Source organism: Spermophilus citellus, assembly GCF_964194105.1.
Source record: "Spermophilus citellus genome assembly, chromosome: 5".
Lineage (NCBI taxonomy): Eukaryota > Metazoa > Chordata > Mammalia > Rodentia > Sciuridae > Spermophilus > Spermophilus citellus.
The window spans coordinates 98,802,588-98,830,288 of record NC_138186.1 but is presented as its reverse complement, the minus strand read 5'-3'; the positions used below and the strand labels follow the sequence as shown (position 1 = coordinate 98,830,288).

At 35.2% G+C, this 27,701-nt stretch overlaps 1 protein-coding gene across 12 annotated transcripts; it reads left to right on the top strand.

The window, feature by feature from the left end:
* Positions 1 to 27,701, top strand: CASP8AP2 (caspase 8 associated protein 2). 12 transcript variants are annotated; one of them, XR_014021997.1, is made up of 13 exons: positions 1 to 206; positions 5,841 to 5,921; positions 6,526 to 6,608; positions 10,631 to 10,699; positions 11,265 to 11,365; positions 12,433 to 12,507; positions 14,515 to 14,630; positions 17,238 to 19,420; positions 20,454 to 23,589; positions 24,615 to 24,714; positions 25,336 to 25,388; positions 25,793 to 25,879; positions 26,823 to 27,701. XR_014021997.1 is itself a non-coding variant. In XM_081294465.1 (13 exons), the coding sequence occupies exons 4-13, from the start codon at positions 6,554 to 6,556 to the stop codon at positions 25,797 to 25,799; spliced, it is 5,895 nt and encodes a 1,964-aa protein (XP_081150591.1). In that variant the 5' UTR covers positions 1 to 206; positions 1,754 to 1,813; positions 5,844 to 5,921; positions 6,526 to 6,553; the 3' UTR covers positions 25,800 to 26,252. The 12 variants fall into 12 exon arrangements, 9 of the variants coding, with proteins under 9 accessions (XP_081150591.1, XP_081150590.1, XP_081150587.1 ...); XR_014021998.1 differs by having other exon boundaries at positions 25,336 to 25,651; XM_081294465.1 differs by lacking the exon at positions 26,823 to 27,701 and adding an exon at positions 1,754 to 1,813 and having other exon boundaries at positions 5,844 to 5,921; positions 25,793 to 26,252.

The following is a 27,701-nucleotide window of genomic DNA, read 5'->3' as shown; positions in this document are numbered from 1 at the left end:
GGAACCCGGGCTGTCTTGGGCCGGGCAGGGCGGGTAAGTTGCCGTGGGGACCCGCTTTGAGCTGAGCTGCAGGAAGAGGCTCTACGGTGCTGTAGTCTTCAAAACCGAGACTGGCTGCGCCCGGGAAGACAGAGAGTCGGAGGAAGCCCATTTAAAACAACTAAGTGATTGGAGTAAGGGCCGCACCTTACATCTGTGGACCGCAGGTAGCCACGTTCCCCTAGCTCCGGGATGCACCTTTTGGGCTCCCACTCTGCGTCGCTCTGCTGTCCCTGGACGGTCCCAGGAGAGGGTCCGGGAGGGGGTTGGGAGCGAACGCAGAGAGGAATTGCTCTTTCGACCACTCTTCGCGCCCCTCCCCCCATCCAATCTGGCTTTGGTACACACTCTTACAAGCTTTTGGGTAGGATTCTCTAGAAAAATGGTTTTTCCAGTGTCAGGTGATCACTATGTTGGTTGTTTCCGAAACTGTTATACCGAGAGAAGTTATTTGTCTTGGTCAATACAGCACCTAAAACCACAGTAACCAAAACCTAACACACAGTAACTAGGATGTGAATGTAGAATTCGCAGAAATCTAGCGTTTGTGTTTTAGGATTAATTTGACTTTGACCCTTGACTTTTTGACTTGCCCCTCATCTTTCTTATTCACAGCACCAGCACCAAAACTTTAGCCAGTCCTCAAGACCCATCCCCCATCTCCCACCACGCCTCTTCGAAGAGGGACAGAGGCTACTAGGACAAGAATTCTCTTATTCACTTCCCTCCCCCAAATTATTTTTTCCTTGCATTTCCTGACGTTTTACAAGAGATAATGTCCTTTTATGTGTGTGTGTATACACACGCACATATATATGGGTAGATATATTGATTTTGGCCCTCTGGGTTTAGAGACTGACCAGCTGTTCACCTTGGGCAAATTTCTTAATAGTCTGTGTCTTAATAGCCCTCATCTGTAAAATGAGAAAAAAGAATAATATGGTCCTCATATGACATTAAGGAAGATTCAAGGCAAGTCATTTATGTATTTAGAGCATTTAGGTCAGTACTTCGTTCATAATAAATACATAGTATATGACACTGTCCTGTATACTTTTAAAACACTCTCCTGTATGCTTTTAAATCATCTCTTGATTATATAAACACCTAATACAATGTAAATGCTTTGTAAATAGTTATTATTGCTGTGTTTAGTAAATAATGACCAAAATAAATCTGTGTTCAGTTAAAAAAAATGTTCAGTATACGATAGATAACTTTTGTTAGTATCTTCCCCTCACACATCCTTGGAGTCTAATATGCTGTCTCCATCCCCTGGCTTTTTTCTATTATTCTCTACAAATGCTTGCTTTGTTGCTTTTTTTTTTTTTTTTTTTTGTGGTGGTGGTGGTGCTGGGGATTGAACCCAGGGCCTTCTGCATGCGAGGCAAGCACTCTACCAACTGAGCTACATCTTCAGCCCCTTTTGTTGCAATTTTTAAAAAATAAAACTTCCTTCAGACCACCTTTTAAAACATTGTCCTATCAAAAAGACTAGTTTATCCTTATCTCATCTACTTTGCTTCCATATCTGAATAGAACAATTATGTGTGAGTAATTGAGCTTACAATACAGGGGATTGAACCCAGCTTTGGGTTCAAGGTCTTGAACATGCTAAATATGTCCTTTTACCAGTGAGCTACACCCCCAGCTAACAGCTCTTTTTAATCATTATGGTTCTCAGGTTTAAAAATTTTGTCTCTGCTTTTCACAGGTGCACCACTCCCGTTAGTAGTAAGTCTCATTGTATATTGAGATCCTCAAATGGGAGAAGGTGAGAGCAAGTGTAAAAAACTTTCTTTTTCCCAACTAATCTAATACTGTACATACTTCTATCTCTTCTCCCTCCTCCCCTTCTTTCTAGGAGAGTCACTTGCCTTTATGATTTCAAGAGCGTAACCCCAGGTATTACCAAGATGCTTATGAGTACCAAATCATAATACCTACCATGCCTTCTCTTTTGTGCAACATACTATTTCCAGCCCTTTGTTAGACATCTCCATCTAGATGTTATACAGATAATTCATATCTTTGTTTCTTCATTGCTATTAAAATTATGACCTTGCTATCAAAGCTAGAAACTTCAAAGAGTTTAAGAAATTGGAAATTTCATTAATTCAAAAAATATTCTTTTATTATTTAACAACCCACCAGACCCTGTGCTGAGAGCTGGGGATATAGTGGTGAACAAAATGGAGATAGATGGTCTTTGTCTTCATAGAGCTTCAGTATAGTGGATAATATGGTCATTTCTCCAGGAATCCCACAAAAATGTAAATGTGAACTATGAGAAGTCAGATAGAGAAAGGACACAATGATATATATGAAAATATTACTAAGGACATGACCTAGTAGGCAGAGAGAGTGGCCAGGAGATGATCAACATTACTTAAGCCAAAATATCGAAGAGTTAAATAAAGATAGGGTGTTGAGCAAAGAGTGCTCTGTAGAATATTCGGTATGAGAAGGAACAAACAACATGTTCAAGGAGTTAAAGCCAATATAGTCAGTCAGAGCATAGATTGCTGGGGAATAAAGAAGAATCTAAGTAACATCAGTAGGGTGGTTAGAGGCCAGGTTATGCAGGGTCTTAAAAACAATTGTGAGGACTGGGGTTGTGGCTCAGTGGTAGAGCACTTGCCTCGCATTGTGAGGCACTGGGTTTGATTGTCAGGACCACATATAAATAAATGAATAAAATAAAGGTCCATTAAAATCTAAAAAAAAGTATTTAAAAAAATTGTGAGAAAAATTTATCCTAAGATCATCAGGAAGTACTGAAAGGTTTTAAGCAGAGGAGGGAACTTAATTAAATTTGCATTTTGAAAAGACAGCTCAGGTTGTGGCATGAAGAACAATTTGAAATAGGGAATAGGGGACACTTGAATACACTATCCATTAAATCTTGTTTATTGTGCCATAGAAATCTTTCAAATCTGTTCTTTGTCTTTATTTCCACTAAAAATAATTTAGAATGACCTCTTACTACCACTTGCGCTATTTTGGTAAGCCTTCCCTATTGTGCTTGCCACTAATATTTTCCATATTCTTGCTAGAGTTAAATTTCTGAAGTGCAGATTTGACTGATGTTCTCTTGCTTTGAAATCTTCAGTGGTTCTCCCAATCCCTACTGGATGAAGTCTAAGTATCTTAATCATTAGTATATTCCCAACCTTTTTTCCCCGCTAGTCCTGACCTCTTCCCCTGTCTCCTGACTTTTTGAAAACTCACATTTTAATCTTGGCTTCACATATTCTAATCTGGGTATTCACAGCTTGTACTTGCTTGTAAACTCAGATAGATGTGAGGAAGAGCTATGGGGTGATAGTGTCAGTAAGTGTCTTTGTAAACTGGAGCAAAATTTAATTGGACATAAAATGGATTTTTGGAAACTCTGGGATAGTGAATGATAGGACTAGAAAAGTAGATATCAGTGTATTTCACTATCTCCTTAAGGAAGTATGGACTTTATTCACTAGATAATGGGAAGTAATGGAAAAATTTTGAACAAGAGGTGATATTAATCCAATAGTTGTTTGCAACATGTATTTGGAGTAGGGAGATAATTAGATAGCTATAGGGAGGGCCTGGAACACATTGAAATGGCAGGAATGGGCATAAATGGGAGAAATATTGCAAAGGTAGTGTAAGTAGGCTATTTGGAAATGTTAGGGTTACTTCAAGAAATAGAGATGTCAAGAAGTGAGTAGATGTTGATGATCTCTTTGTTTTAGACTTGATTACTTACAGGAATGTATTTATTTACCATCTTATTGCTGACTATTGGTTTGTATTTTAGTATAGGTAGTCCCTAGTTTTCAGGCCCCTGGAGGAGGCAACAGGGCTGACTATAAATTTGTTTTAGTACCCCTACGTTTTGTGGTGATACTTGCTCTTTTTAACTTTTTTTTTTTTTTTTTGGTCCAATAGTTTAACCCAAAAAGATAATTTATGCTTCTGCAGTTATTGAAAATAAGATTGATGATATCCAGGAGTTCATAACCTTAAGAAACTAAACATTTTTACAAGTACTCAAAAGGCATTTATAGTTATTGAAATTGTAATAACCACAATTCTATGAAATCCTTTAGATGTGAGTTTTCCATGGTAAATGAAATTAAGTAGACTGTGTGAAGCTAATGGAATTTTCTTAAGAATAAACTATGTGCTTCAATTCATGGACTTAGACATTTATTTTGGCTGGTTTAGTCTTTTTTGGCCCATTTCCTTGTTTGTATAGTAAACATCTTTAAGTATGTATATTAGTATCAGGAATACAGAGATTAATAAAACTTGATCCCTGCCTTCAGATAGTTCATGGTCTATTATCCAGTGTAGTATATTTGATCACATGTGTCTATTTAACTAAAATTTTAAAATGAGTTCTTTAGTGTGGTTGGCCAAATAATGGCCCCAAAAGGTGCCCATTTCCTAATCCTGAGTACCTGTGAATATGTTATCTTAAATGGCAATAGACTTTGCAGATGTAACTAAGGATTTTGAAGTGGGGAGAGTATTCTAGATAATTCAAGTGGTCCCACTGTGCTCACACAAGTCCTTATAAGAAGGGCAGGAGCTAGGAAAGTCAATGGAATGACAGAAGCAAAGAGAAAATGTGACTTTGAGAAGCTGAGGTTGAAAAGGAAAGAAGATAGGTCATTGTTGATTTTGAAGGTGGAGGAAGAAGCACCAGCAAAGAAATGCAGGCAGCTTCTAGAAGCTAGAAAATGTGAAGAACAGGTTCTCACTTCCGTGCTCCTGTGCTTTAAATGATCAAGCTCAGATTTCTTGTTCTGATGTTTAGTATCTTCTGTGTGACATTAATGAATTTGACAGTTTGTCTCCCAATTTTGTTCTACCTGAGGTACATTCCAACCAAGGTATTTTATTTACAATTCTATGTGTTACTCAAGCTTTCTTTCAACGTTTTGCTAATGGTGTTTTCACATATGATCTGTACATATCCTTACTGATATTCCCTAATCCTCCATAGACATGCAGATACTACATCTACAGAGCAAGTTACCAGCAATGTATATGCTTTTGTTCTTTGTACATCTTTCAAGATTTGGGAATGAATAGTGTCTGTGAGGGTACATGAGGAGGGTTTCTAGGGTACTGAAAATGATCTGTTTCTTGATCTGAGTGGTACTTATGTGCTGCATTCAGTTTGTTAAAAATCCTATTGCTGTTTACTTATGGTTTGGGCTCTTTATTTGTCTTAGTTTGATCAGGCTGCTGCTATAACAAAATGCCATACACTGATTGTCTTATAAATAACAAACATTTACTAATCACAGTTGTGGAGGCTGAAAAGTCCACAAAAAACTTGGATCTCTGATGGGGTTCTGGTTGCTTAAAGATGATGTCTTTTCACTATCTCCTTATAGAGTAAAGTGGTTAAAGAGGGTTTTCCTGATCTCCTTTATGGAGGGTTTTTATTAGGGGCTGATGCTATGAAATTCCCCTCCTTGCACTTATCAAAGTTTTAGACTTCTAGAAAGAAAGCAGGTATTTAGCATAAACCATATTGTTTGTATGAACGGTTTAGATATGGTAAGCCACTTGTTATCAGTTCTGGAAATAGTAGGAATCCTCATGAAGTCCAGATTTCTAGACTGCACGCTAACGCCTTTGTAAGCCAAGTAGTCAGACCTGACTACATCACTGCTTTTCTATACATGATATCTCGTTGTCTTAATTTGCATTATCTTCATTATTATTGAAGTTAAATTCTTTTGGTTCTAAAGATGTTTTCCCCTCTTTTTAATTTTTTTTTTTTTTTGCCCATTTTTTTTTAGCAGTGGATCTAAGGGATTGTGTGCAAGTGTGTATAGTTCTTGTGATACTATGGATTGAACCCAGGGCATCACATATGCTAGGCAAGTACTCTACCACTAAGATACATCCCCAACCTTTCTTACTAATATTAATGTGTGTATGTGTTTGGTGAGAATGGTGATGGTTCTTATTTTAGTCAAAAATTAGATTTGTATTTTGTGGGTTCTTTTTCAAGCATTGTTGGAGACTAAACCCAAGGTTTTGGATGTGTTAGTATATTTTGATCTGTTTTATAAACGTAGTATCATTTACTTTGTGTGTGGTTTTAATCTTATTAACACTTTTTCTTTTTATAGTTTTGACTTTTGCCCAGGTGATATCTTTTTTAACTCAGGGGAGCTTTACCACTGAGCTACATCCACAGCCCTTTTTATTTTGAGACAGGGTCTCACTAAATTTAGTGTCTGGCCTCGAACTGGCAATCCTCCTATCACAGCCTCTCATATAGGAAGGATCCACAGGTGTGTGCCTACCTCCTGGCTAGGCATATTTTTGATTATCATGAGTCTGTTTTTTAGTATGTTAGAGAGTAAACTTATTAGTATTTCCAAATTTAAAAGCTGCTTTTTGACTTGAAGATAGGTTTATTTTCTGAATTGTGAGGTTGATTTTAACAGTGGAAAATCTTTATATTTAATACCTTAGATGGCAACTCTCAAAAGGAAATAGGATCATGGCAGCAGATGATGACAATGGTGATGGAACAAGTTTATTTGATGTCTTTTCTGGTAAGGTTACTTTTAATTGTCTTTCTAAATTGACTGACTTTCCATTTACTTATTTTTAAAATTTTTGGTGCTGGCTATTGAATCAGGGTCTTGTGCATGCTAAGCACACACACCGCACTATCACTGAGCAACACCCCAGCCTCACTTACTTTATATATTATATTTTTCTCTTTAGTTGTTGATAAACCTTTATTTATTTATATGTGGTGCTAAGAATTGAATCCAGTGCTTAACACATGCCAGGCAAGTGTGCTACCATTGAGCCACAGCCCGCCTCAGTTTTTAAATTTCAAATCATTTACTTACCCTCATGGTAAACTGCCATTAATATCCTTTTCTCTCTTCACATAAGTAAATTAATACAATAAAATGCTTGGGTCATAAGTAGTGCTTAGTAAATGTGAACCTTTTTCTGTTTGTTTTTATGGTACTGACGATCCAGGGCTTCACACATAGTATTGAGCACTGTAGCACTGAGCTATGGTCCTATATTTCCAACTCTATTTTTTTTTTTTTTTTTTTTCCTGAAATGGGGTCATCCTGTGTTCTTCAAACTACCCTTAAATTCCTTGAGTTTAAGGCTTGAGTTATTCTCCTGCTTTAGCCTCCTGAGTAGCTGGGATTACAGGTGTGCACCACAAAACCCAATTGATCTTTTTATCATATCCTTTCTAACTTATAAATGTAATCAAGTTAGCAGTTTTGCCAATATGAATGGTAATAACTGCCACTGACATCCAAAATAAGTATTCACTACTCTTGTAGTTAATATTTTCAGTAAGTGCATTTATTCTTGTTTAATGTTTTTCAGAGAAAAAAACAACAGTCACAATGAATGGTTAGTTTGAACAAGAGAAAACGAAGACCCGGTAGTAAAATAAGCTCATAAAAAGTTTTTTTATTATCTTTTTTGTTGTTTTGTTTTTGATGGTGCTAGGAATAAAATCCAAGGCCTCACATATGTGGTATATAAGTGCTCTGCCACTGAGCTGTATCTCTAGCACTAAATAAAAGTATCTTAGATAATATGCAGAAGATAAACTTCCAAATCCTGATATAACATTATTATTTAATTTTTTTCTTATACTTATGTTGTGACCTCATTACATTTTTTTAAGACTATAGATGCATATTGTGAATGAGAATTATGAATGCTATAGTGAAAAGACAGTTGGGTTTGGTAGAATTCTACTTTTACTTAGAATGTTTTTAAAAATATTCATAGGGGTGGAGATGTAGCTCATGATAGACTACTTGCTTATCATGCCAATAATAGGTTCAATCCCTAACATCATAAAAAATATTATTCATAGATATGGAAGGGCTTATATCAAATATGGTCATCATAACCAGTCTGGGTAATACTGTTCAGTGTAACTTGATTATTTTTGCTGATGTAGTTTCATTTGCAATTCTCTTATGATTTTTTTAAAAAATAATGGGCTGGGGATGTGGCTCAAGCGGTAGCGCACTCGCCTGGCATGCGTGCAGCCCGGGTTCGATCCTCAGCACCACATACCAACAAAGATGTTGTGTCCGCCGAGAACTAAAAAATAAATATTAAAAATTCTCTCTCTCTCTCTCTCTCTCTCTCTCTCTCTCCCTCTCTCCCTCCTCTCTCACTCTCTCTTTAAAAAAAAAAATACTGTAAACCTACAGAAAAATTGAATCTGTAATATAATGAACATCTTCATCTTTCATCTGGGTTCGCAAATGGTTAAATTTTATCACATCTGGGCTGGGGATAAGGCTCAGTGGTGAAATGCTTGCCTAGCATGCTTGAGGTCCTGTGTTCAATCCCCAGCACCAAAAAATAAATAAATTTTATTACATCTACAATCTTATTAAAATTTTGACGGACAGAACTACATGGTTAATCTCATTTGCTTGATATAGCTCTTTTCATTTCTGTATATTACTCTCAAGTTCCTGTCTTTGCTTATACTTCTTCTTTTTTTTTCCCCCCTCTCTTTGCAGTGCTAGTGATTGAACCCAAGGTGTTGTGCATGCAGGCAAGCACTCTACCACTGAGTTACATTCCTACATACATTTAAAAAATAATGACAATTCCAATATACATTCTACTTTGAGTATATTTTTAAATTCCATTTTAACTTATATATAATCTTTTTGGTTATACCTCTTTGCGTTATTTTCAGTGGTTGTTCAAGGGATTGTATGATAGGTCTTTAACATTTTATAGTCTGTTTATTAGAATTGTACTTTTTCACATAAAATATAGAATCTTATAGTTGGATTTATCTTCTATCTTGCTCTTTATTTTATAGTAGTCACAGCCCAAAATGCAGTGCTATAATTTTCACTTTAAATAGTCCTATACATCTTAATGTATTAGGAACTAAGAAATTAAGAGGAAAAATTATACTGTATATATACTCAATTGTTTATAGTCATTTACCTTACTACTCCATCTAGTGTACTTTAGCATCCCAGTGTAACATTTTCCCTTTATTCTCCATTTCCTTCTGGACTCCAGATTAACATTATGTGATATCTATAGATAATTTTTGATATCCTATAGATCACTAAGATTTGCTTCTTCTCCCTTTGTCTTTTGCTTTCTTTCTACAGATTGGGTAGTTTCTATTGATTTACATAGTTCACTGGCTCTTTTTATAAAGTACATCCAGTGACTTTTTTTTTTTTTTTTAATATCCAGTTACCAGTTTTAGTTTTTTTTTCCATGTGGTTATTTTTGTTTCTATTTCTCTGCTGAGATTTTTCTGTATAGTAATTTTGGATTGTATTTGTGACATTATGAATGATATAGACACTGGGTTCTGTTATATTCCTCTAAATTATTTTATCTGATATATTCCTCTCTTAATTTTAGCAAATTTAATGTAGCTGAACTTAAACTTTCATCTCCCTTGAGGTGGATAACAACTGAAATCTCTGTTCAGATAGTTTAGCTATCTATTTTGGAGTTCTACCTTTTGTGGAGGTCACCCAGATATTTGGGGCAGAATTTGGAGAAATTCCTCCTTGGCTTTTTGGACTTCCTCTCTTGCCTTCTAATTGGTGTTGTCAACTCAGTAGTTTTTCCTCTGTTCTTCAAGCCATTAAGACTAGAGGTTTCAGCTGGATATGGGGGCATATCCCTATAATCCCAGCTGCTCTGGAGGCTGAGGTAGGAGGATCACAAGTTCAAAGCCAGCTTCTGCAACTTAATGAGGCTCTAAGACAGTAAGACCTTGTCTCAAAATAAAACATAAAATGGGCTGGGGATGTTGCTTAGTGATTAAAGCACCCCTGGGTTCAATCCCTGGTTTACAAAAAAAAAAAGACTGGAGGTTTCCATCTGATTTTTCAATGCTTAGTGTAGCTCTACCTAGAGCAACCTGGACCTGTCCTTCAACAAAAAGCAGTAAAAAGGGGCTGGGGATGTGGCTCAAGCGGTAGCGCGCTTGCCTGGCATGCGTGCGGCCCGGGTTCGATCCTCAGCACCACATACAAACAAAGATATTGTGTCCGCCGAGAACTAAAAAAAATAAATAAATATTAAAAAATTCTCATTCTCTCTCTCTCTCTCTCTCTCTCTCTCTCTCTCCTCTCTTTAAAAAAAAAAGGCAGTAAAAAAAGGAAAATGGGGAACTCATATAGTCTTCTTTCAGATATTGTCTTCCTATCCCTCCAATCCCTGTAGTGCTAGATATCTAAGATCTTATACATTCTCAGTTTTTTCCTGCTTTGGGCTGTTCTCTGACTCTTCAGATAGCTTTTAATATTTTATTTACCATTTATACTTGTTATCTGCAGATTGATTTGATAAAAAACAGTCTGTTGTTACTGAAATTAAAACCTTCTCATTAGTATTTATTTGAAAGGAAATTTTTAAAATCTGAAGTAAAGTTACAAATCTAGTGCAGAAATCTTTCTGTTTATCGGTATGTAGAAAAGCTTGTCTTTTTTGGAGCAAAATTAAAAAAAATCTTTTCCTGGACTGGGAAAGAAACCTCGTTTATAAAGTCAGTTTTAACTAATCTTTGCTGTTCTTGCAGCTTCTCCTCTTAAAAATAATGATGAAGGCTCACTGGACATATATGCTGGGTTGGACAATGCTGTTTCTGGTATGTAAATTCCATGAAATAGTCTCATTTTATTAGGTTTGGTTTTTTTTTGTTGTTGTTGTTGTTAGCAATTCCTAATAACCTAATGGTTTCTAAATTTGCCCATTCTTTGAAATGATTACACTCAGGTAATGCCCAAACCTTGATCAGTAAAGCAAATTAGCATACAGTTTTGTCAATCAATCAAGTCTCAGATTTAAATGTTTTTTGTTCTTTGAAATGCCATGGGTGTTGTTGTCTATGCATGTTATTGCTTATTCCTATCACTGGTTGCAAGATATTAGAACATTTGAAAAGTTAATAAATACTTTCAAATGTGTCAATAAGAATGATATGCAGAGAGTCTAGGACCTATCTAAATTAGAAACCTTTTTCATGCTAGATCTCCCAGTGTTTTGAACAAATATGATTATCCTGTTTGATTTTAGGTAAATCAACATTTCACCTGTCATCTGTGAAATCAGTATATATTTGAATTAAATATAGTAGAGGGAGAAATATATAGAGGTAGACATAACATCAAGAAGCCTAATATGTTAACGTAAAGGGTTTTTGTTTGTTTTAGACAGCACTTCCAAATCCTGTGTGCCATCTCGAAATTGTTTGGATTTATATGAAGAGATCCTGACTGAAGAAGGAACTGCAAAGGAGGCAACATACAATGATGTATGAGTTGCCACAATTACTAATGATACTTGTTTACTCTTATAGCTCCCCAAAAGCAGGCAGCAACTTACTATTGATTAAATATTTTGTGTTTAAGAATTAATTCTTAGGTTAAAAGTATTTATTTAAAGCTGGGCACAGTGGCTTCTGCCTGTGATCCCAGAAGCTCAGGATACTGAAGCAGAAAGATTGAGAGTTCAAAGTCAGCCTCGGCAAAAGTGAGGCACTTAGCAACTCAGTGAGACCCTGTCTCTAAATAAAATACAAAATAGGCGGCTGGGGTTGTGGCTCAGTGGTAGAGCACTTGCCTGGCATGCGTGAAGCACTGGGTTCGATCCTCAACACCCCATAAAAAAATAAAATAAAGTTATTGTGTTCACCTATAACTAAATATATATAAAATACAGTACAAAATAGGGCTTGGGATGTGGCTCAGTCAGTGGTTGAGTGCTCCTAAGTTCAATCCCCAGTACAAAAAAAAAAAAAAAAAAAAAAACCCAAAGAATATTTAAGTCAGTTTCTGCCTTCAGACCTGCTTTTTAAAGGAATGTTTTCTGAATACTTGTTTAAATTTAGTTACAATTTTGCTTGGCTAAATTTGAACGTCTCAGTATATAAAACCTTACTCAGATAGCTACAGTGTAATATAACATTTTTATTTTTTTATGATTTGTACTAAGTTATATTGTATAATATGTCTTGAGACTTAAATGAAAGAAGTTTCTACCATATTTGAAGTTTAAGATTTAAAGGTTGAATGTGAAACTTTAAAAAATTAATCATTGGTAGACTAAACTTAAGAACTAGTATCTTGTTAAATACTTTTTTTTTAGTTGTTGATGTACCTTCATTTTATTAATTTATATGGAGTGCTGAGAATCGAACTCAAATGCTTCAAACTTGCTATGCAAGCACTCTACTACTGAGCTACAACCTCAGCCTTTATTTTTAGTAGACATATTCCTCTTTGAGGATTGGTTTGTAAAGTTTTGAATATTTTGAAATGTCATTTAAGCTAAGAAAATATTTTAGTATGGTGCTTAAATTAATCTTTTTATATTTTACAGTTACAGGTAGAATATGGAAAATGTCAGCTGCAGATGAAAGAGCTGATGAAAAAGTTTAAGGAAATACAGACACAGGTGGGATTATAATGAATCTTTTATTTTTGCCTTGTTAACTTTTTTTTCACCTTTTCAATTATTTTTCACCTTTTCAATTTTTCACCTTTGGTTTAATTAGTTATACGTGACAGAATGCATTTATGCACTTTTTTTTTTTATCATACATTGATTGGATATAATTTCTCATTTTTCTGAGTGTACATGTTGTAGAATTATATTGGTCATGCAGTCACATATATACATAGAGTAATGTCTGTTTTGTTCTACTATTTTTTTCTATCCCCACATCCTCTCCCCTCCCTTTCCTCACTTCCCTCTGTCTAATACAAGGTAATGCTGTTCTTCTCTAGTGCTCCTTGCCTTATTGTGAATTAGCATCTGCATATTAGAGAAAACATTTAGCCTTTGGTCCCCCCCCAAAAAAAAAAATTGACAAATATTTAGCATGATATTCTCTAGCTCCATCTATTTACTGGCAAATGCTATAATTTCATTCTTCTTTAAAGCTGAGTAATATTCCATTGAATACATATGCCATATTTTCTTTATTCATTCATATATTGAATGACACCTGGGTTGGTTCCATAATTTAGCTATTATGAATTGAGCTACTATAAACCTTGTTAACTTTTTAAATTAAAATTTTAAAATACGGGCTGGGGATGTGGCTCAAGCGGTAGCGCGCCCGCCTGGCATGCGTGCGACCCGGGTTCGATCCTCAGCACCACATACAAACAAAGATGTTGTGTCTGCTGAAAAAACTAAAAAAAATAAATACTAAAAAAAAAATTTAAAAAAAAATTTTAAAATACCTTGGTTCAATCCCCAAGACCAACAATTTTTAAAAAGAACTTAATGTTTCCAGCTTGGCCCTTGCATGGTCCCTGCAGTCCCAGCTACTAAAGAGGCTGAAGGCAGGAGGATCATTCAAACCCACTTCAGGATCAGACTGGGAAACATAGTGAGACCCAGTTTCTTCTGAAAAAGTGTACTTTTTGTTTTCATTGTTGTTACAAATAGAAGTTATGCTAAAATGTTGGTCATTTATATAAAGAAGCTGGGGTTTTGTTTTTGTTTTTGTTTCTGGTGATACTGGGGATCAAATCCAGGGCCTCATCATGCTGGGCAAGTACTCTACCCCAGCCCTACTTTTTTGTTGTTGTTAGAAATTGACATGTTGGCAGTTTATAAAGAAGGTTTCTTTTCTCTTTCTGCTGGAGATTGAACCCAGGGCCTGACCCATGCTAAGTACATGCTCTATTACTGAGCTATATATCCAGTCCTTGGCATTATTTCTTGATTTGATGAAATTGATAAAGGAAAACTGCTTGAATTGTTAAAATGGCATCAATATAAAAAATCTGTTAAACCAACTAATAAATTTTAACATTTATAGAAACAGTAGGTGGTTTTAAACAATATGGTTTTTAGGATCAAAGATTTAGAATGATTTTTGTGAAAAAATGGTGATGGTGCTTTCATAGTTTTTGCAAAAATGACCCGTTTTGTGATTCTGCTGCAAAAAATTAAGAATTTGATGTCCTATTTTACTTTTTGGTAAAATTATTTCTCTTCTGTTTCTTTTCTGTTCTGTTCCCGAACAAGTCAACTCTAGATTTTGTTCTTTGTTCATCTGAGAACTAATTCATAGTTTCAGGCTTAACGTTAGTTGTTAAATGTAATAAAATTCATATCAATTTTTGCTTTTAATTTTCAAGAGAGGTACCCATGCGGAAAAATTTCTTCTGATGTTTATTGTTTTTACATTTTGAACCCTATTGTAAGTGTGCCTTTTCTGGTGCCGGCTATCTTTTCTGGCTCTTAGTTCCCTGACTGTACAATGGGAATTATAGTAATCTAGTAATTCTCATAGGGTTGCTTTTTTTTTTTTTTAGAATTACATAAGATAAAATGATGTCATGCCTGGCATGGTTAGCATTCAATAATTCCTAACTAATATAAGTGTACTATTAATAGTCCTGTGGATATGTACTTTAGTAATGTATTTATTAATATATATTTTAGAACTTCAGCTTAAAAAATGAAAACCAGTCTCTTAAAAAGAATATTTCAGCACTTATCAAAACTGCCAGAGTGGAAATAAACCGCAAAGATGAAGAAATAAATAATCTTCACCAAAGGTATAACTAAGGGGTGGATGTGGATGTTTTAAATTATGTGGGTATTGATGTGCAGAATAATTTTTACTTTCAGTAGGAAAATGAAAATATGTATTTTATTGTATTTAGTAAGAATAATAACTAATGTGTTAATGGTTTATTGTCATAATGATTTACATGTATAATTTATAGAACATTGCCACATACCTCCGTGAGTATATTCCATTTACTAAACTACCTGGAATCTTATTCTAATACTCTTTGTTTCTGAAAAGATTGTGTAAATGTTATGGGTCTTTCTAGGTCTATACCAAATTACTAAAATACTGAGAGCAGGGATTTGGGGTGTAGGATATGTAGGATATGTGGTAGAGCAATGCGTGAGGTCCTGGGTTCAATCCCTAGCACATACACAAAAAAGCATGTGCACTTATTAATTAACAACTCTTAAACTATGTCTCAATTATGTATTCTTTTATTTCTCAAGTGGGTTCTCTATTTTGCTCACTCTTTTTTCTTTATTTGGGGACAATCTGTGTTGTAGAGAAGTTTGTACCTTTCCTTCCTTTCATAACCAAATGTCTGAAAATGTTGTCTAAACTGGCTGTTTCCATTTCCTGTCTTTTTACTCACTCTTGAACCCAGTCCATCTGACATCTGCCTCCAGTGGTCTACCAAAGTAGCTATCTTTTTGGTCAATAGTCACCTCCACTAAATCCATCAAACAGTTTTGGACTTCAATTTAACTGGCCCCTTTGTACATTGTTTGACACAGTTGACCAACATCCCTTCTTGAAATATTTTCTCATTTTGTTTTAGTGAGTTTTCTTCCTGTAATTAGTTGTAGATTTCATTTCTCAAAGCTTAAGCCTGTGTCCTTGTTTTCCTCTATCAGTATTATCTTTTATTGGTACTGGAGATTAAACCCAGGGGTGCTTTACCACTGAACTATATCTCTAGCCCTTTTTTAATTTTTTATTTTGAGATAGGTTGCTTAGGGCTTCACTAGGTTGTTAAATGACCTCAAACAAAAGTGATTTATCATTAAAACTTTTTCATTGTTTTCTAGCTCAGTGGATTGTCCTGTCATTTATTTGATTAGCGTAAACCAGAGACATAGGAGTTGCATGACCATTTAATTTATAGTCTATACTAGAATACTTGTAAGAGTTGAAGGAATAGCTAACAGTAATTATATGCCAAGATTGCTTGGCAAGCTGGGACATGTAGTCATTCTGCATAGGGTCATCATTGACACTTAAATCTCCATCATTCCCCCAGTCCAGATTGATACCACATTCTGTTGATGTTTATGACTTTTGATCTTGCAAATATTTTTTTCTTTTGTCCTACAGTTGTTTCCACCATTCTATTCCCATTTGAACTGGTAGTAATCTTTCTGTTGGTATCTGTGCATCTGTTTTTACTCTCTCTAGCTTCCGGTTTGTCTCTTCTTGGTATTACAGCCATAGGATAACTACCTTCTAAAGCATAAATCTGGGCATCATGCTATGGCAAAAATTACCACATCTAGCCCCCACCTTTTTTTGGTTGTTTTGGATTACTGGACTTCAAACCCAGGGTCATTCTACCACTGAGCCCCATTACCAGTCTTCATTTTTTGAGACAGGTTCTTGCTAACTTGTCAAATCTGACTGAACTTATCCTCTTGCCTTAGACTCACTAGTAATTGGGATGGCAGGTATGCAGCGCTACACCTAGCCTAAAAGTGAGTTTTGAAAAGTCACCTCTATGGAAGTTCAAGAAGATAAACTTATCACAAAAACTACAATGAGCTATCTTTATTTTATTGCTAGAAAAACTACCAGTGTTCCAAAACAGTAATATAAACCTTAATACTTAGACTTATTTTTTAGTAGTCAATACATATCATTCTCCTAAGAAAAGAATCCCAGTGCTATATTTCTTTTTATTTTTGCATAGCATGAACCACTTTAAGATGGCTATTTATGCTGTGCTTTACTGTGGAATAGTCTTCAAAATAGATAGGTTAGAGAATTCTATTAAGGTTTACCTTTTGATCATGTCTGTTTTCTAGCTTTCCTTGTATTTTCCTTTCTAATTCTTCTGTTTCAGTCAGACTAGAGTGAATGAGGGAAAGAATAGATCACTTATCATATAAGAAGTGAACTGATGGTTAGTTTGGAGATTGTGCACCTATGGTAAGGAACACTAAAATAGTTTGGCAAGTGGCTGGGATAGATAGCCTTTGAAGTAAAAGCAAATGAGAGAGAAAGAGAGATCCTTATTTTGAATGCTGGCTAATTCATTTGGAAGCTGGTAAATCCCCCCCCCCCCCCCAAATGCTGAGAATTAAACCTAGGGCCTTGCACATGCAGTATACCCAGCCAAAACAACAAAATTCTAATCACTCACTTTCTTTTTTTCTGTGGTGCTGAGAATCAAACCCAGAGCCTGCCTTATGCTAATAAGTAAGTGCTGTACTACTGAGCTACATCTCCAACCCCAATCACTCTTTTTTTACAACATGAAGTTTGTTTTGCCATTTTGTAGGCTCCTAATTCTAAAAGTGTGTCACATGTGAATAACATTTGGAAGATTATTCAGCTAACTTTGCTTTTTTGTCGTTAATTTCTTTCTCAATAGATTGTCTGAGTTTCCACATTTTCGAAATAATCATAAAACTCCAAGGACATCAGATGCAGTTAAAACAAAAGATCTTAGATCCAGATCTCCTCATTTGGATTATTGTTCAAAGACTGATCATAGAATTAGAAATGATGTGTCTAAAGATGTACATCATAATACTTCACTGCCAAACCTAGAAAAGGAAGGAAATTCACATTTGCCTACATCCATTGAGAAGCACTGTACCAATGGCTTATGGTCACGTTCACATTATCAAGTTGGTGAAGGTAGCTCAAGTGAGGATAACAGAAGAGGGAGAAAAGATATTAGACACAGCCAGTATAGTAGAGGAACTGATAGACCACGAAAAGATTTAAGTAATAGCTCTGGTGATGGTGAACCAAGGAATACAGAAACTAGTCCAAGGCTACAAGGACGTTCTGAGAAACATGGTAAAGGTGAACAAAAAGCTGAGAACAAAAATTCAAATTTCAAAAGTAACACAGATTCAGATTACAGGAATGAACGCAGCAGCTCTTCTTGGGAGAAGGAGACCTCCAGGGAAAGGTCACATGCTCGAATTGAATCTCAAAATGACAAAAAACTAGATAGACAAAGCGAAAGGTCACAAAATACAAATAGAAAAGAACTTAAATCACAGGACAAAGAAGAAAGAAAAGTTGATCCCAAACTTAAATCAGCAGGAAAGGAACAGGATCACTGGAGAAGATCTGAACGAGCACTACCTCCTCATTCTAAGATTGAAATCAAATCGTCTCATAATTCCAGTAAATACCATCCAGAGGAGAGAAGAGGATGGGAGGATTGTAAAAGAGACAGGTGGGTTAGCAGTCATGGTTTTCAAGATGGGAGGTGTTCATCTTCTCTTTCAAACAGTAGAACTCACAAACACACGGACTCCAAGGAAGCCAATGCTGTGCACCACAGGGAAGATACACCTTTAAAACCTGAAAGGCACAGAACTGAAGATAAGCGGAAAAGAGAACGAGAAAACAAAGAGGAAAATAGGCATATGAGAAGTGACAAAAAGTCACCTTCGGAACATTTACAGACTGATAAAGAAACTAAGAAAACCACTACTGATTTAAAGAAAGAGAATGAACCAAAAAATGATCAAGGAGAAGTCTCTATCAGCAAAGTTTCTGAAGGAGCAGATAATAAAGAGTTTGCAGTGAGAGGTGAGAATGGTCCAAATGAAACCAAAAATAAAGACTTAAAATTAAGTTTTATGGAAAAATTGAACTTAACTCTTTCTCCTGCAAAAAAACAGCCTGTTTCTCAGGATAATCAGCATAAAATAATAGATGCTCCCAAGTCCAGCAATGGATTTGATTTAGAGTCCTCGGTACAGTCTGAAACAGGGACATGTATGCCTTCTGTCTGTGAACATATCCCAGAGGAAAACAAATCAAAGTTACTGGAACCAAAAGATTCTCTTCCAGCAGAGTCTGAATTCAGGATCATTATTCCAGAAAGCAAACCGGAAGAAAATAGTTTACTGGTTAAATCTGTTGAAAATATTATGCCTTGTGAAATGCCCATTTGTTGTACAGAGACTTCCTTCTCAACACCTGTGCAAATGGAACAAACAGAATCCTTGTTTCCATCAACAGAAACGGGAGAGATTGTTGATGGTGCAAGGGCAGAAGCCTCTGTGATAATGGATGTAATACAAATGGGTGTTTCTCAGAACTTTGTCCTAGAATTGGATACCAAAAGACAAGGTGGTTTGAATTCTTGTATTTCTGAGGGTATGGAGATGAAAGAGGCTCCTGCAAGTAAAGTCGCTGAAACCAGTGAAACACAGGTGCCATCTTCAATTGAAGGAACTGGCATTTCACCTGTAGTCCATTCAGAACATGATAACCCCAAATTTGAGCCTTCCCTTGTAGATATACCTCTGGTTGAAAGTAAGTCTTGTCATTTGGAGCCCTGCTCACCTAAAGAGGCTTTAGCATCTTCCCTTCAGCAGATTGAATTGATGGACCACAGAATGGAAATTGGGGAAACAAACTCATTATGTCATGATGATGAAAATTCAGTTTTGAGCATTGACTTTAATCACCTGAGACCTATTCCAGAAGCCATCAGTCCTCTGAATAGTCCAGTGAGACCTATAGCAAAAGTTCTTAGAATGGAAAGCCCATCTCATGTTCCAGTGTATAATAACATTCATAAAGGTAATAGCTTACGTGTGATGTCTTCCACAACTCATTTTTTTAATAATGTAAATTACATAAGCAAGATAAGTTGGTGCTTTTTCTTTTTTGATAACATGAGTAATATTATTTAGATCTTTTTGCTAACTAGTAGTGTACATTGAGCCTTTAGTCTGGGAATGAAGATAGTTCTTAATTTTTCTTTTTCCTTGCATTGTGATTAAACCCAGGACCTTCTGTGTGCTAGTAAGCATACACTCTCCACTGAGCTATGTCCCCAGCTCCTTTAATTCTTAATTAAAAACAGAGTGATTGAACAGATTTTTCAAATACTGTAGTCATTTTCAAATGTGTGTATTTATTTATTGATGCTGGGTTTGAGCATGCTAGTTATACATTCTACCACTGAGCTACATCCTTGGCACAGCCCAGATATAATTTTGTAGTTCAAAAGTCATTATCATGCATAGAGGCGGTGATGATGCTAAAATGAAGGAAAGATCATCTCCATTTGATCAAACTCTGCACTTGTCAGACAACTTCTGAAAAGTGTTATTTATTTGGTTTTTGGTTTTTGCATTGCTGGTGATTGAACTTCAGGCTTCACCACATAATAAGCATGTATTCTTAACTACTGAGCTACTGTCCCAGCCTCTTCTAAGCTCTTTTTTAGAATAGTAAAAGCCAAATGAAATGAGTAAGTATAGTTGGTTGCAGTGGCTTGTGCCTGTACTTCCAGCAACTTGGGAAGAGGAGGCAGGAGGATCATCAGTTCAAAGCCAGCCTTAGCAACTTAGATCCTATCTTAAAAAAATAAAAATAAAAAATGAAAAAGGCCTGGGGATGTAGTTCAGTGGTAAACTGTTACTGGGTTCAATCCCTAGTACCTAAAGAAAGCATGAAAAGGAGTATTAGGTGTTAAAATTCTGCTGTTTAAAAGGAGACTATTTAAAGTAATGAATTGCCTCAGTATTTGATTTTTTTGTTTTAAGATGGAACTGCAAAATGACTGCTCAATGGTTGTGTGACTTTAATATATTTTTCTCTTTCACAGATGTGATTCCACCAAATTCTGTTAATTGTATGTCTAAGAGTCAGTCTGATCTCAGTAAGGAAAATCAGAAGCCAATTCTCAAACTTGATGGATGTACAGAAGAAGTTTCCTGTAAGAATTCATCTTTAGATGAATTAGAAGAAGGTGAAATTATAAGTGACAGTGAAAACCCTAAGCCACAAAAAATTATGGACAGAACTGCCAAACCTAAAACTTCTGCTGAAGTGCAGAACACAAAAACTAGCCCAGGCAGGAGGAAAAATACCATGCATTTGGATATAGAACATAGAAAAACATCTGTAAAAACCCACCAGACCAATAGCAAATGGAATAAAAGACCAAGTGAATCTAACAGATCTTCAAAAACAGAGAGGAAAGATAAAACAATGAGTACTTCCAGCTTGGAAAAGATAGTTTCAATTATTGCTGCACCCTCTTCTGTCCGAGAAATAATGCATATGTTGCGAGTGATAAGAAAGCATGTGAGGAAAAATTATATGAAATTCAAGGTAAAATTTTCACTGATACAATTTCATAGAATTGTTGAGTCAGCAATTTTGAGTTTTACATCGCTAATTAAACACCTTGACTTAACCAAGATCTCTAAGTCAGTGACTACTTTACAGAAGAATCTCTGTGATGTTATAGAATCTAAACTTAAGCAAGTTAAGAAGAATGGCATAGTTGATCGCTTATTTGAACAACAGCTACCAGATATGAAAAAAAAATTGTGGAAGTTTGTAGATGAACAACTTGATTATTTGTTTGCAAAGCTTAAGAAAATCTTGGTAAAGTTTTGTGATTCCATAAACTTTGGAAGTGACAGTGATGAAGGAAAATCTGAAAAAACATGTAAAGACAAAAGACAGTATTCAAATTCACAGAAGAGGAATGTGGATAATTCTAACAAAAAAATGTTGAGAGAAAAATTGCCCAAACCAGAAGACTCTGTGAATTGTAAGTCTTTGCTGGGAGGTAAAAAATCTGAGGAGAAACATCAAGTCCAGAATAACTCCAGTCTTAACGCAGTGAAGCATGACATTAAAAGAAATTTTAACACTTGCTTTGATAGTATAAAAAACTCTCTGTCTGCTGAGCACTCTTTGGAACTAAACTGTCCAAGCACCTCAAAGCCAGGGAAAAATGAAGGCAACACCATAGAAGATACACAGACATCCCAGCATGCAGCTTTAAAGCCAGAACGCAGTTTTGAGATTCTTACTGAACAGCAAGCATCCAGCCTAACTTTTAATTTAGTTAGTGATGCACAGATGGGTGAAATATTTAAAAGTTTGTTGCAAGGTTCTGATCTTTTGGACAACAGTGTTAATTGTACTGAAAAAACTGAGTGGGAGTTAAAGACGCCAGAGAAACAGCTTCTAGAGAGTCTTAAGTGTGAATCTATACCAACTTGTACAACAGAAGAGCTAGTTTCAGGGGTAGCTTCTCCCTGTCCCAAAATGATTAGTGATGATAATTGGTCATTATTATCATCTGAGAAAGGTCCATCTCTGTCTTCAGGGCTTTCGTTGCCAGTTCATCCTGACGTGTTGGACGAAAGTTGTATGTTTGAAGTGTCTACTAACACAGCTTTAAGTAAAGATAATGTATGTAGTTCAGAAAAGGTTAAGTCCTGCATTTCTTCCATACTCCTTGAAGATCTTGCAGTCTCTTTAACAGTACCATCACCTCTGAAGTCAGATGGTCATCTCAGTTTCTTAAAACCTGAAGTTTTGTCTAGTTCAACTCCAGAGGAAGTTATTAGTGCACATTTTAGTGAAGATGCCTTACTTGAGGAAGAGGATGCATCTGAGCAAGATATTCACTTAGCTCTAGAGTCTGATAACTCAAGCAGTAAATCAAGTTGCTCTTCATCATGGACAAGCCGGTCTGTTGCTCCAGGCTTTCAGTACCATCCTAATCTACCCATGCATGCTGTCATAATGGAAAAATCCAATGATCATTTCATTGTGAAAATAAGGCGTGCAGCACCATCCACTTCCCCTGATCTTAAACAGAATGTGGCTGATGAGTCATTGGTACCTTTGCCAGGAATTGGAAAGAAAGCTGATGAAGCAGCAGAAAAAGAATATATTTCAGATCAGAACTCAGTTTTTAAGTCTCCAGAGTTGGAATTAGAAAATTCCAACAACAATGTTGATAGCAGTAAACCAACACATGAAGAACAGGACTCTGTGATACAAACACAGGTTCCTGATATATATGAATTTCTTAAAGATGCTTCAAGTAAAATAGGTCGTAGTCATGAAGTGACTGATGATTGTTTTAAATTGCATCAAGTATGGGAACCAAAAGTGCCTGAAAGCATTGAAGAATTGCCTTCAGTGGACGAAATCCCACACTCTGTGGTGGATCATCTTCCAAACACATATATAGACCTAACAAAGGATCCAGTTACTGAGACCAAAAACTTGGGGGAATTCATAGAAGTAACAGTTTTAAATATCAACCAGTTGGAATGTTCTGGAGGCAATTTAGATCAAAATGCTCAAATATTGGATAATTCTTTACACCCTGATACTGTAGGTGCATTTATTGATTTGACACAAGATGCTTCAAGTGAGAGTAAAAATGAAGGGAACCATCCTGTGTTAGCTATTGAAGGTTTGGATTGTCAGGTAATATGTGTAGATGAAGATAACTGTAAGGAAGAAAAGGTGCAAATAGGAAATAGGCCTTTGGAATGCATTGTTGAAGAAGACTATATAGATTTGACCACAGAATCTCCTGATTTGTATGAAATAAAAAAGGATGATTTAAAATCAGAGCCCACATCGATTTCTGATGATTCAGAATTTCCTGGGACTTTGGATAATGCTCACAAGAAGAGAAAAAGTTTTTCTGTGCTAAATCATTCTTCTCAGAAAAGACAAAGAAAGGAAACAGACATAATTAGTAGGGAAACGACCAAACTTGGCCAAGATTCTGGTGAAAGTGGTGAAGGTCAGCAAAAGAAAACCAATAAGAAAAAACTCCCTACAGTGAATAAAGATCCCTCATCATTAAAGGCAAGCCCAAGTATTAAGGATTCATCAATAGCACTCAACAATTCTACAAGCCTTTCTGCAAAGAATATTATTAAAAAGAAGGGAGAAATTGTAGTTTTGTGGACAAGGTAAGGATCTTGTAGAGACATTAATCACCAGAAAATTTTAAGAAATTACAATCTAATCTGTAATGTCATCAGATATTTCCCATCCTAAAATAAGGAAAAGTGGTGGAGTGCCTGCCTAGCATGTGCAAGGCTCTGGGTTTAATCCTCAGCACTGCAATAAATTAGTAAATAAATAATAACAATAATAAATTGATTAAAATAAGAAAAAGTGATGAGTTATTTTAAAAGTGACCAGAGTTAAAGATACATTCTAGGGTACATTCTGGCTATACTGTAGAACAATCTGTAGTAATAACTTTTAAATAGGGTTGGGAATTAGCCATCAAAGTAGGGATTTTCATTGTGTTTTTTCAGTTACAAAGAAACTTTTTTTTTTTTTTTTCATTTGGAAGGAAATAGTATAAGCACATTTTAGAAAAAAGGAAAGTCAGGACTGGGATTGTCGCTCAGCGGTAGAGTACTTGCCTACCATGCGTGAGGCACTGGGTTTGATCCTCAGCACCACATAAAAATAAAATAAAGGTATTGTGTCCAACTACAACTAAAACAAAAAAAAAAAAAAGGAATGACAGATGGTAGAAGAGATGAAACAAAACCTAGGAGTTTGGGTAATTTATTTTTTTTTTCCTTAAATTAGAACTTTACAAATCGTTGTAAAGTTAGAGTGTATTTTTGAGTTTTATGTGAACTTTTTAAGAAGTGCAGGTTTTAAGACCTCACTTAAGGTGGGTTTGGGGGCACATGCCTATAGCCTGTAATCTCAGCTACTCAGAAGGCTAAAAAGGGCTAAGGGTATAGCTCAGTGGTAGAGCACCACCAGGTTCAGTTCCCACCCAGTAACACAAAAAAGGAAAAAGTAAAATAATTTATATTTGTGTTCCTCAGATAACCATTTTGAATATTCTGGTCTTTTTCTTATGGGTTTCAATTAAAATGTCACTTCTATTCATGGACATTAAGGCAGTGGAATATATTACTTTTTCTGCATCAATTGTATAAAAGCTAAATATAATTTTCCTCCTCAGAAATGATGACCGGGAAATTTTATTGGAGTGTCAGAAAAGAGGGCCATCAGTGAAAACGTTTACATATTTAGCTGTCAAGTTGAATAAAAATCCAAATCAGGTAACAACCCAATTTTTACATCTCTGTTGGTTCACCAGTGTTACTTGTCTACATATGTAGATTTAACAAAATGTGTAGATTTTAGTAGCTGACCTCCTTAAAAATATGGCTGTGTGTAGAGCTATTAAACTTGGTGATTGTACCAGGTGCTGTGCTGCATGCCTATAATCCCAGCAGTTTGGGAGGCTGAGGCAGGAGAATGGCAAATTCAAAGCCAGTCTCAGCAACTTAGTGAGACTCTAAGCAACTTAGTAAGACCCTGTCTCAAAATATCAAAAGGGCTGGGGATGTGGCTCAGTGGTTAAATGCTCCTGGGTTCAATCCCTGGTACCCAAAACACAACAAAAAAATTTGGTGATTATGGAAGAATTATGGCTGAAATGGTCCTCATTTTTTACCCTGTGTCTTACCATTTACTTATTTTATCAGGCAGTTTGGTAGTGTTTGCTAGTTTAATAAAATTTAATATTGAAAAATTAAACATTCACCTTTATTATGTTTTTCTAAACATTACTTCATATCTTTATTGAGGATAATTTTTTCTGTCTTCAGATGTTTTGCAAAAATATTCATCAAAGATGATAAATGTTGAAATATTTATAATCACTTTTAATTTTTCAGGTTTCAGAAAGATTCCAGCAGCTAATGAAGCTCTTTGAAAAGTCAAAATGCAGGTAGTTAAATGTTTACACTACAAGAGACTAGTATAGTAAATATTTGACATTGTCATTTTGCAGTTAATGGCTTGTTAGTCATTGAAGATGTGAATAGTGGGTGAGAGACAATCCATTTGAGTTCCTGCTTCAGTCTCAGATTGAAGGATGATTGCAGGCACCTAAGGTCACCTCATGTGCAGGGGCCTACTCAGTGACGCCTGCTGCAGTTCAGATCAGCATGGCATCTCTCCTCAACTTTCTGATTGCTGATGAGTCTTAAGGTGGGGGAAAATGCATTTGATGATTACTAATAAAATTTTTATAGATGAAAAAAAGTAAAAGAATATGTGTGAGTAGCAGTATGTTTCATAACTAGTGAAATTTGCGCAGTCATCTAATATTTCTTGCATCTTTTTATCAAGAGTGTGATACCTTAAAATACAAAACACAGGCTCATGAACATGAAATCCATTGTCATCTACATAAATGACAGGATTTACTACATTAAGGTATTAATACTTTTCACAAACCTATATGCCCTTAATTTCTTTAAATCATTCTTGTATAGTTTTATTAAGGCAATAATTTTGAATTATCAGGGTTTTTTTGTTTGTTTGTTTCTCTAAGACCACAGATAATTGCTCAAAATTTTGGATTTTATGGGAGAAAAATTGGAACAATATTAAATATATCACTATATTTTTCAGTTGATTTATAGTAAGAGTTATGAATGCCAAACATCAATGTTTAAATTTGAGTTAAATCTAAATAGAAAACATATTTGGACATGGATCATAGTTTGAAGGATTTTAAATATTTTTGAGTTATTAATCCTTTTCTAGTCCACTTGTGAATTATTGTCTTCAGATAACCTGTTAATTTCCATATAAGATTGACTAATGGAGAATTTGGAGAAGAAGCTTATTTTAAATAACTTTAAAAAAAATATTGTAAGTCATTAATGGCTTCGTTATTTTTCATGTTCACTGTGCTTTAAGATTTTAGTTGCATTCAAGAAAGAAAACTTTTTTTTTAACCTGAATGTTATCTAAATATAATTTCCATTCTCTTCAGAAGAGAAAGTAAATTCATGAATTAACTTGAATCTGGAAATGATACTTAGTTTGAAATCTCCATGTTCCTGTATAAATCTGAAATATTTTTAAATTTTATATATCTAAAATCTTTTAATATATCCCAAGATTTCTTTTCCTTCCACAATAATAATGTAGGGAGTTATTTCATTCCTAGCTGACTCTTAACTGATTTTTATCCCTCAAGTACTACAGCTTCATTAAATTCTTGACAAAATCAGAATTTAACAATAGTTACCCAACCGATTCTATAAAAGCTAGCAGCTCTTTAATATGTTCCAAGTAGAGTCATTTAAAACATGAAAATGGTTATACCAGAAAAATAGAGTTATAACTTTAGCATTTTCTTGCATTACAGATAAGTTGCCGAATTCCTTGGAGTTTTAATTGCTATTTCATACCACACAGAAGCTTTGAATTCCTCATGTTTTAAATGAGGAACTAGAAGGAGGTTTTATCAGTTTTGATTCCTAGATATTGTCTACATGTTGTTGCTTATTGACTCTAATCTCAAATCAACATGTTCAGCTTATTCAGTCTGATTTGCTTACCTGTCATTGGTCAAAATATTTATTTTTAAACATGAGAACTTGTTATCAGAATGAAAGCCACAATAATGTAGTATTGAAACCTTAGTTTTGATATTTCAAAGAAATGACTTCCTTCTCGATTTTTAGAAAGTTTTGTAGCATTTTAAACTTAACTATTTAGTTTAATGTTTTCATTCTTTTTTATTTGTTTTTATAATTGCCTTCCTTCATTTTGGTAAATTGTAAAATAATTTAAATAGTGTATTTATAAATATGTATAATTATAATGATGTAAAATACTATATGTGTATGGTGTGTATGTACACACAAATGGCTTTGCCTAGCCAGGAATTTTTTATGTGTATAAAACTTTTTGTATAAAGTTTCTTTTCGATAACAGTAATGTATAATAAAACCATGTAAAGTTCTGGTATATTTTGATTAGAATGTTCTTTAAATTGTTTAGATAATAATTAAAACAAAACGCAATAAAACTCCCAGGGAACATGGGGAGCTATTTTGAAATCTTCTGTGGTGGGAGTGTAGCTGGCTGAATGGGTATGAATAGTTCATTAAGAGGCAACCTGTGCTTTGGCCTGTTTTCTCACAGCACATAATGGTACAGTGAACCATAGCTCGCTGCAGGTATCCTCACAGATAAAATTAAGAGCACAAAAAGGGTGAAAATTTGGAGAAAACTGGTATAA

What these genes read in the sequence shown, in the direction of transcription:
- CASP8AP2 (XM_081294466.1), top strand. Translation starts at nt 6,554, where the DNA reads ATGGCAGCAGATGATGACAATGGTGATGGAACAAGTTTATTTGATGTC. An exon ending in ATTGTAGTTTTGTGGACAAG is followed by an intron (nt 23,590 to 24,614) that starts GTAAGGATCTTG and finishes TTTCCTCCTCAG; the next exon opens with AAATGATGACCGGGAAATTT. An exon ending in TGAATAAAAATCCAAATCAG is followed by an intron (nt 24,715 to 25,335) that starts GTAACAACCCAA and finishes TTAATTTTTCAG; the next exon opens with GTTTCAGAAAGATTCCAGCA.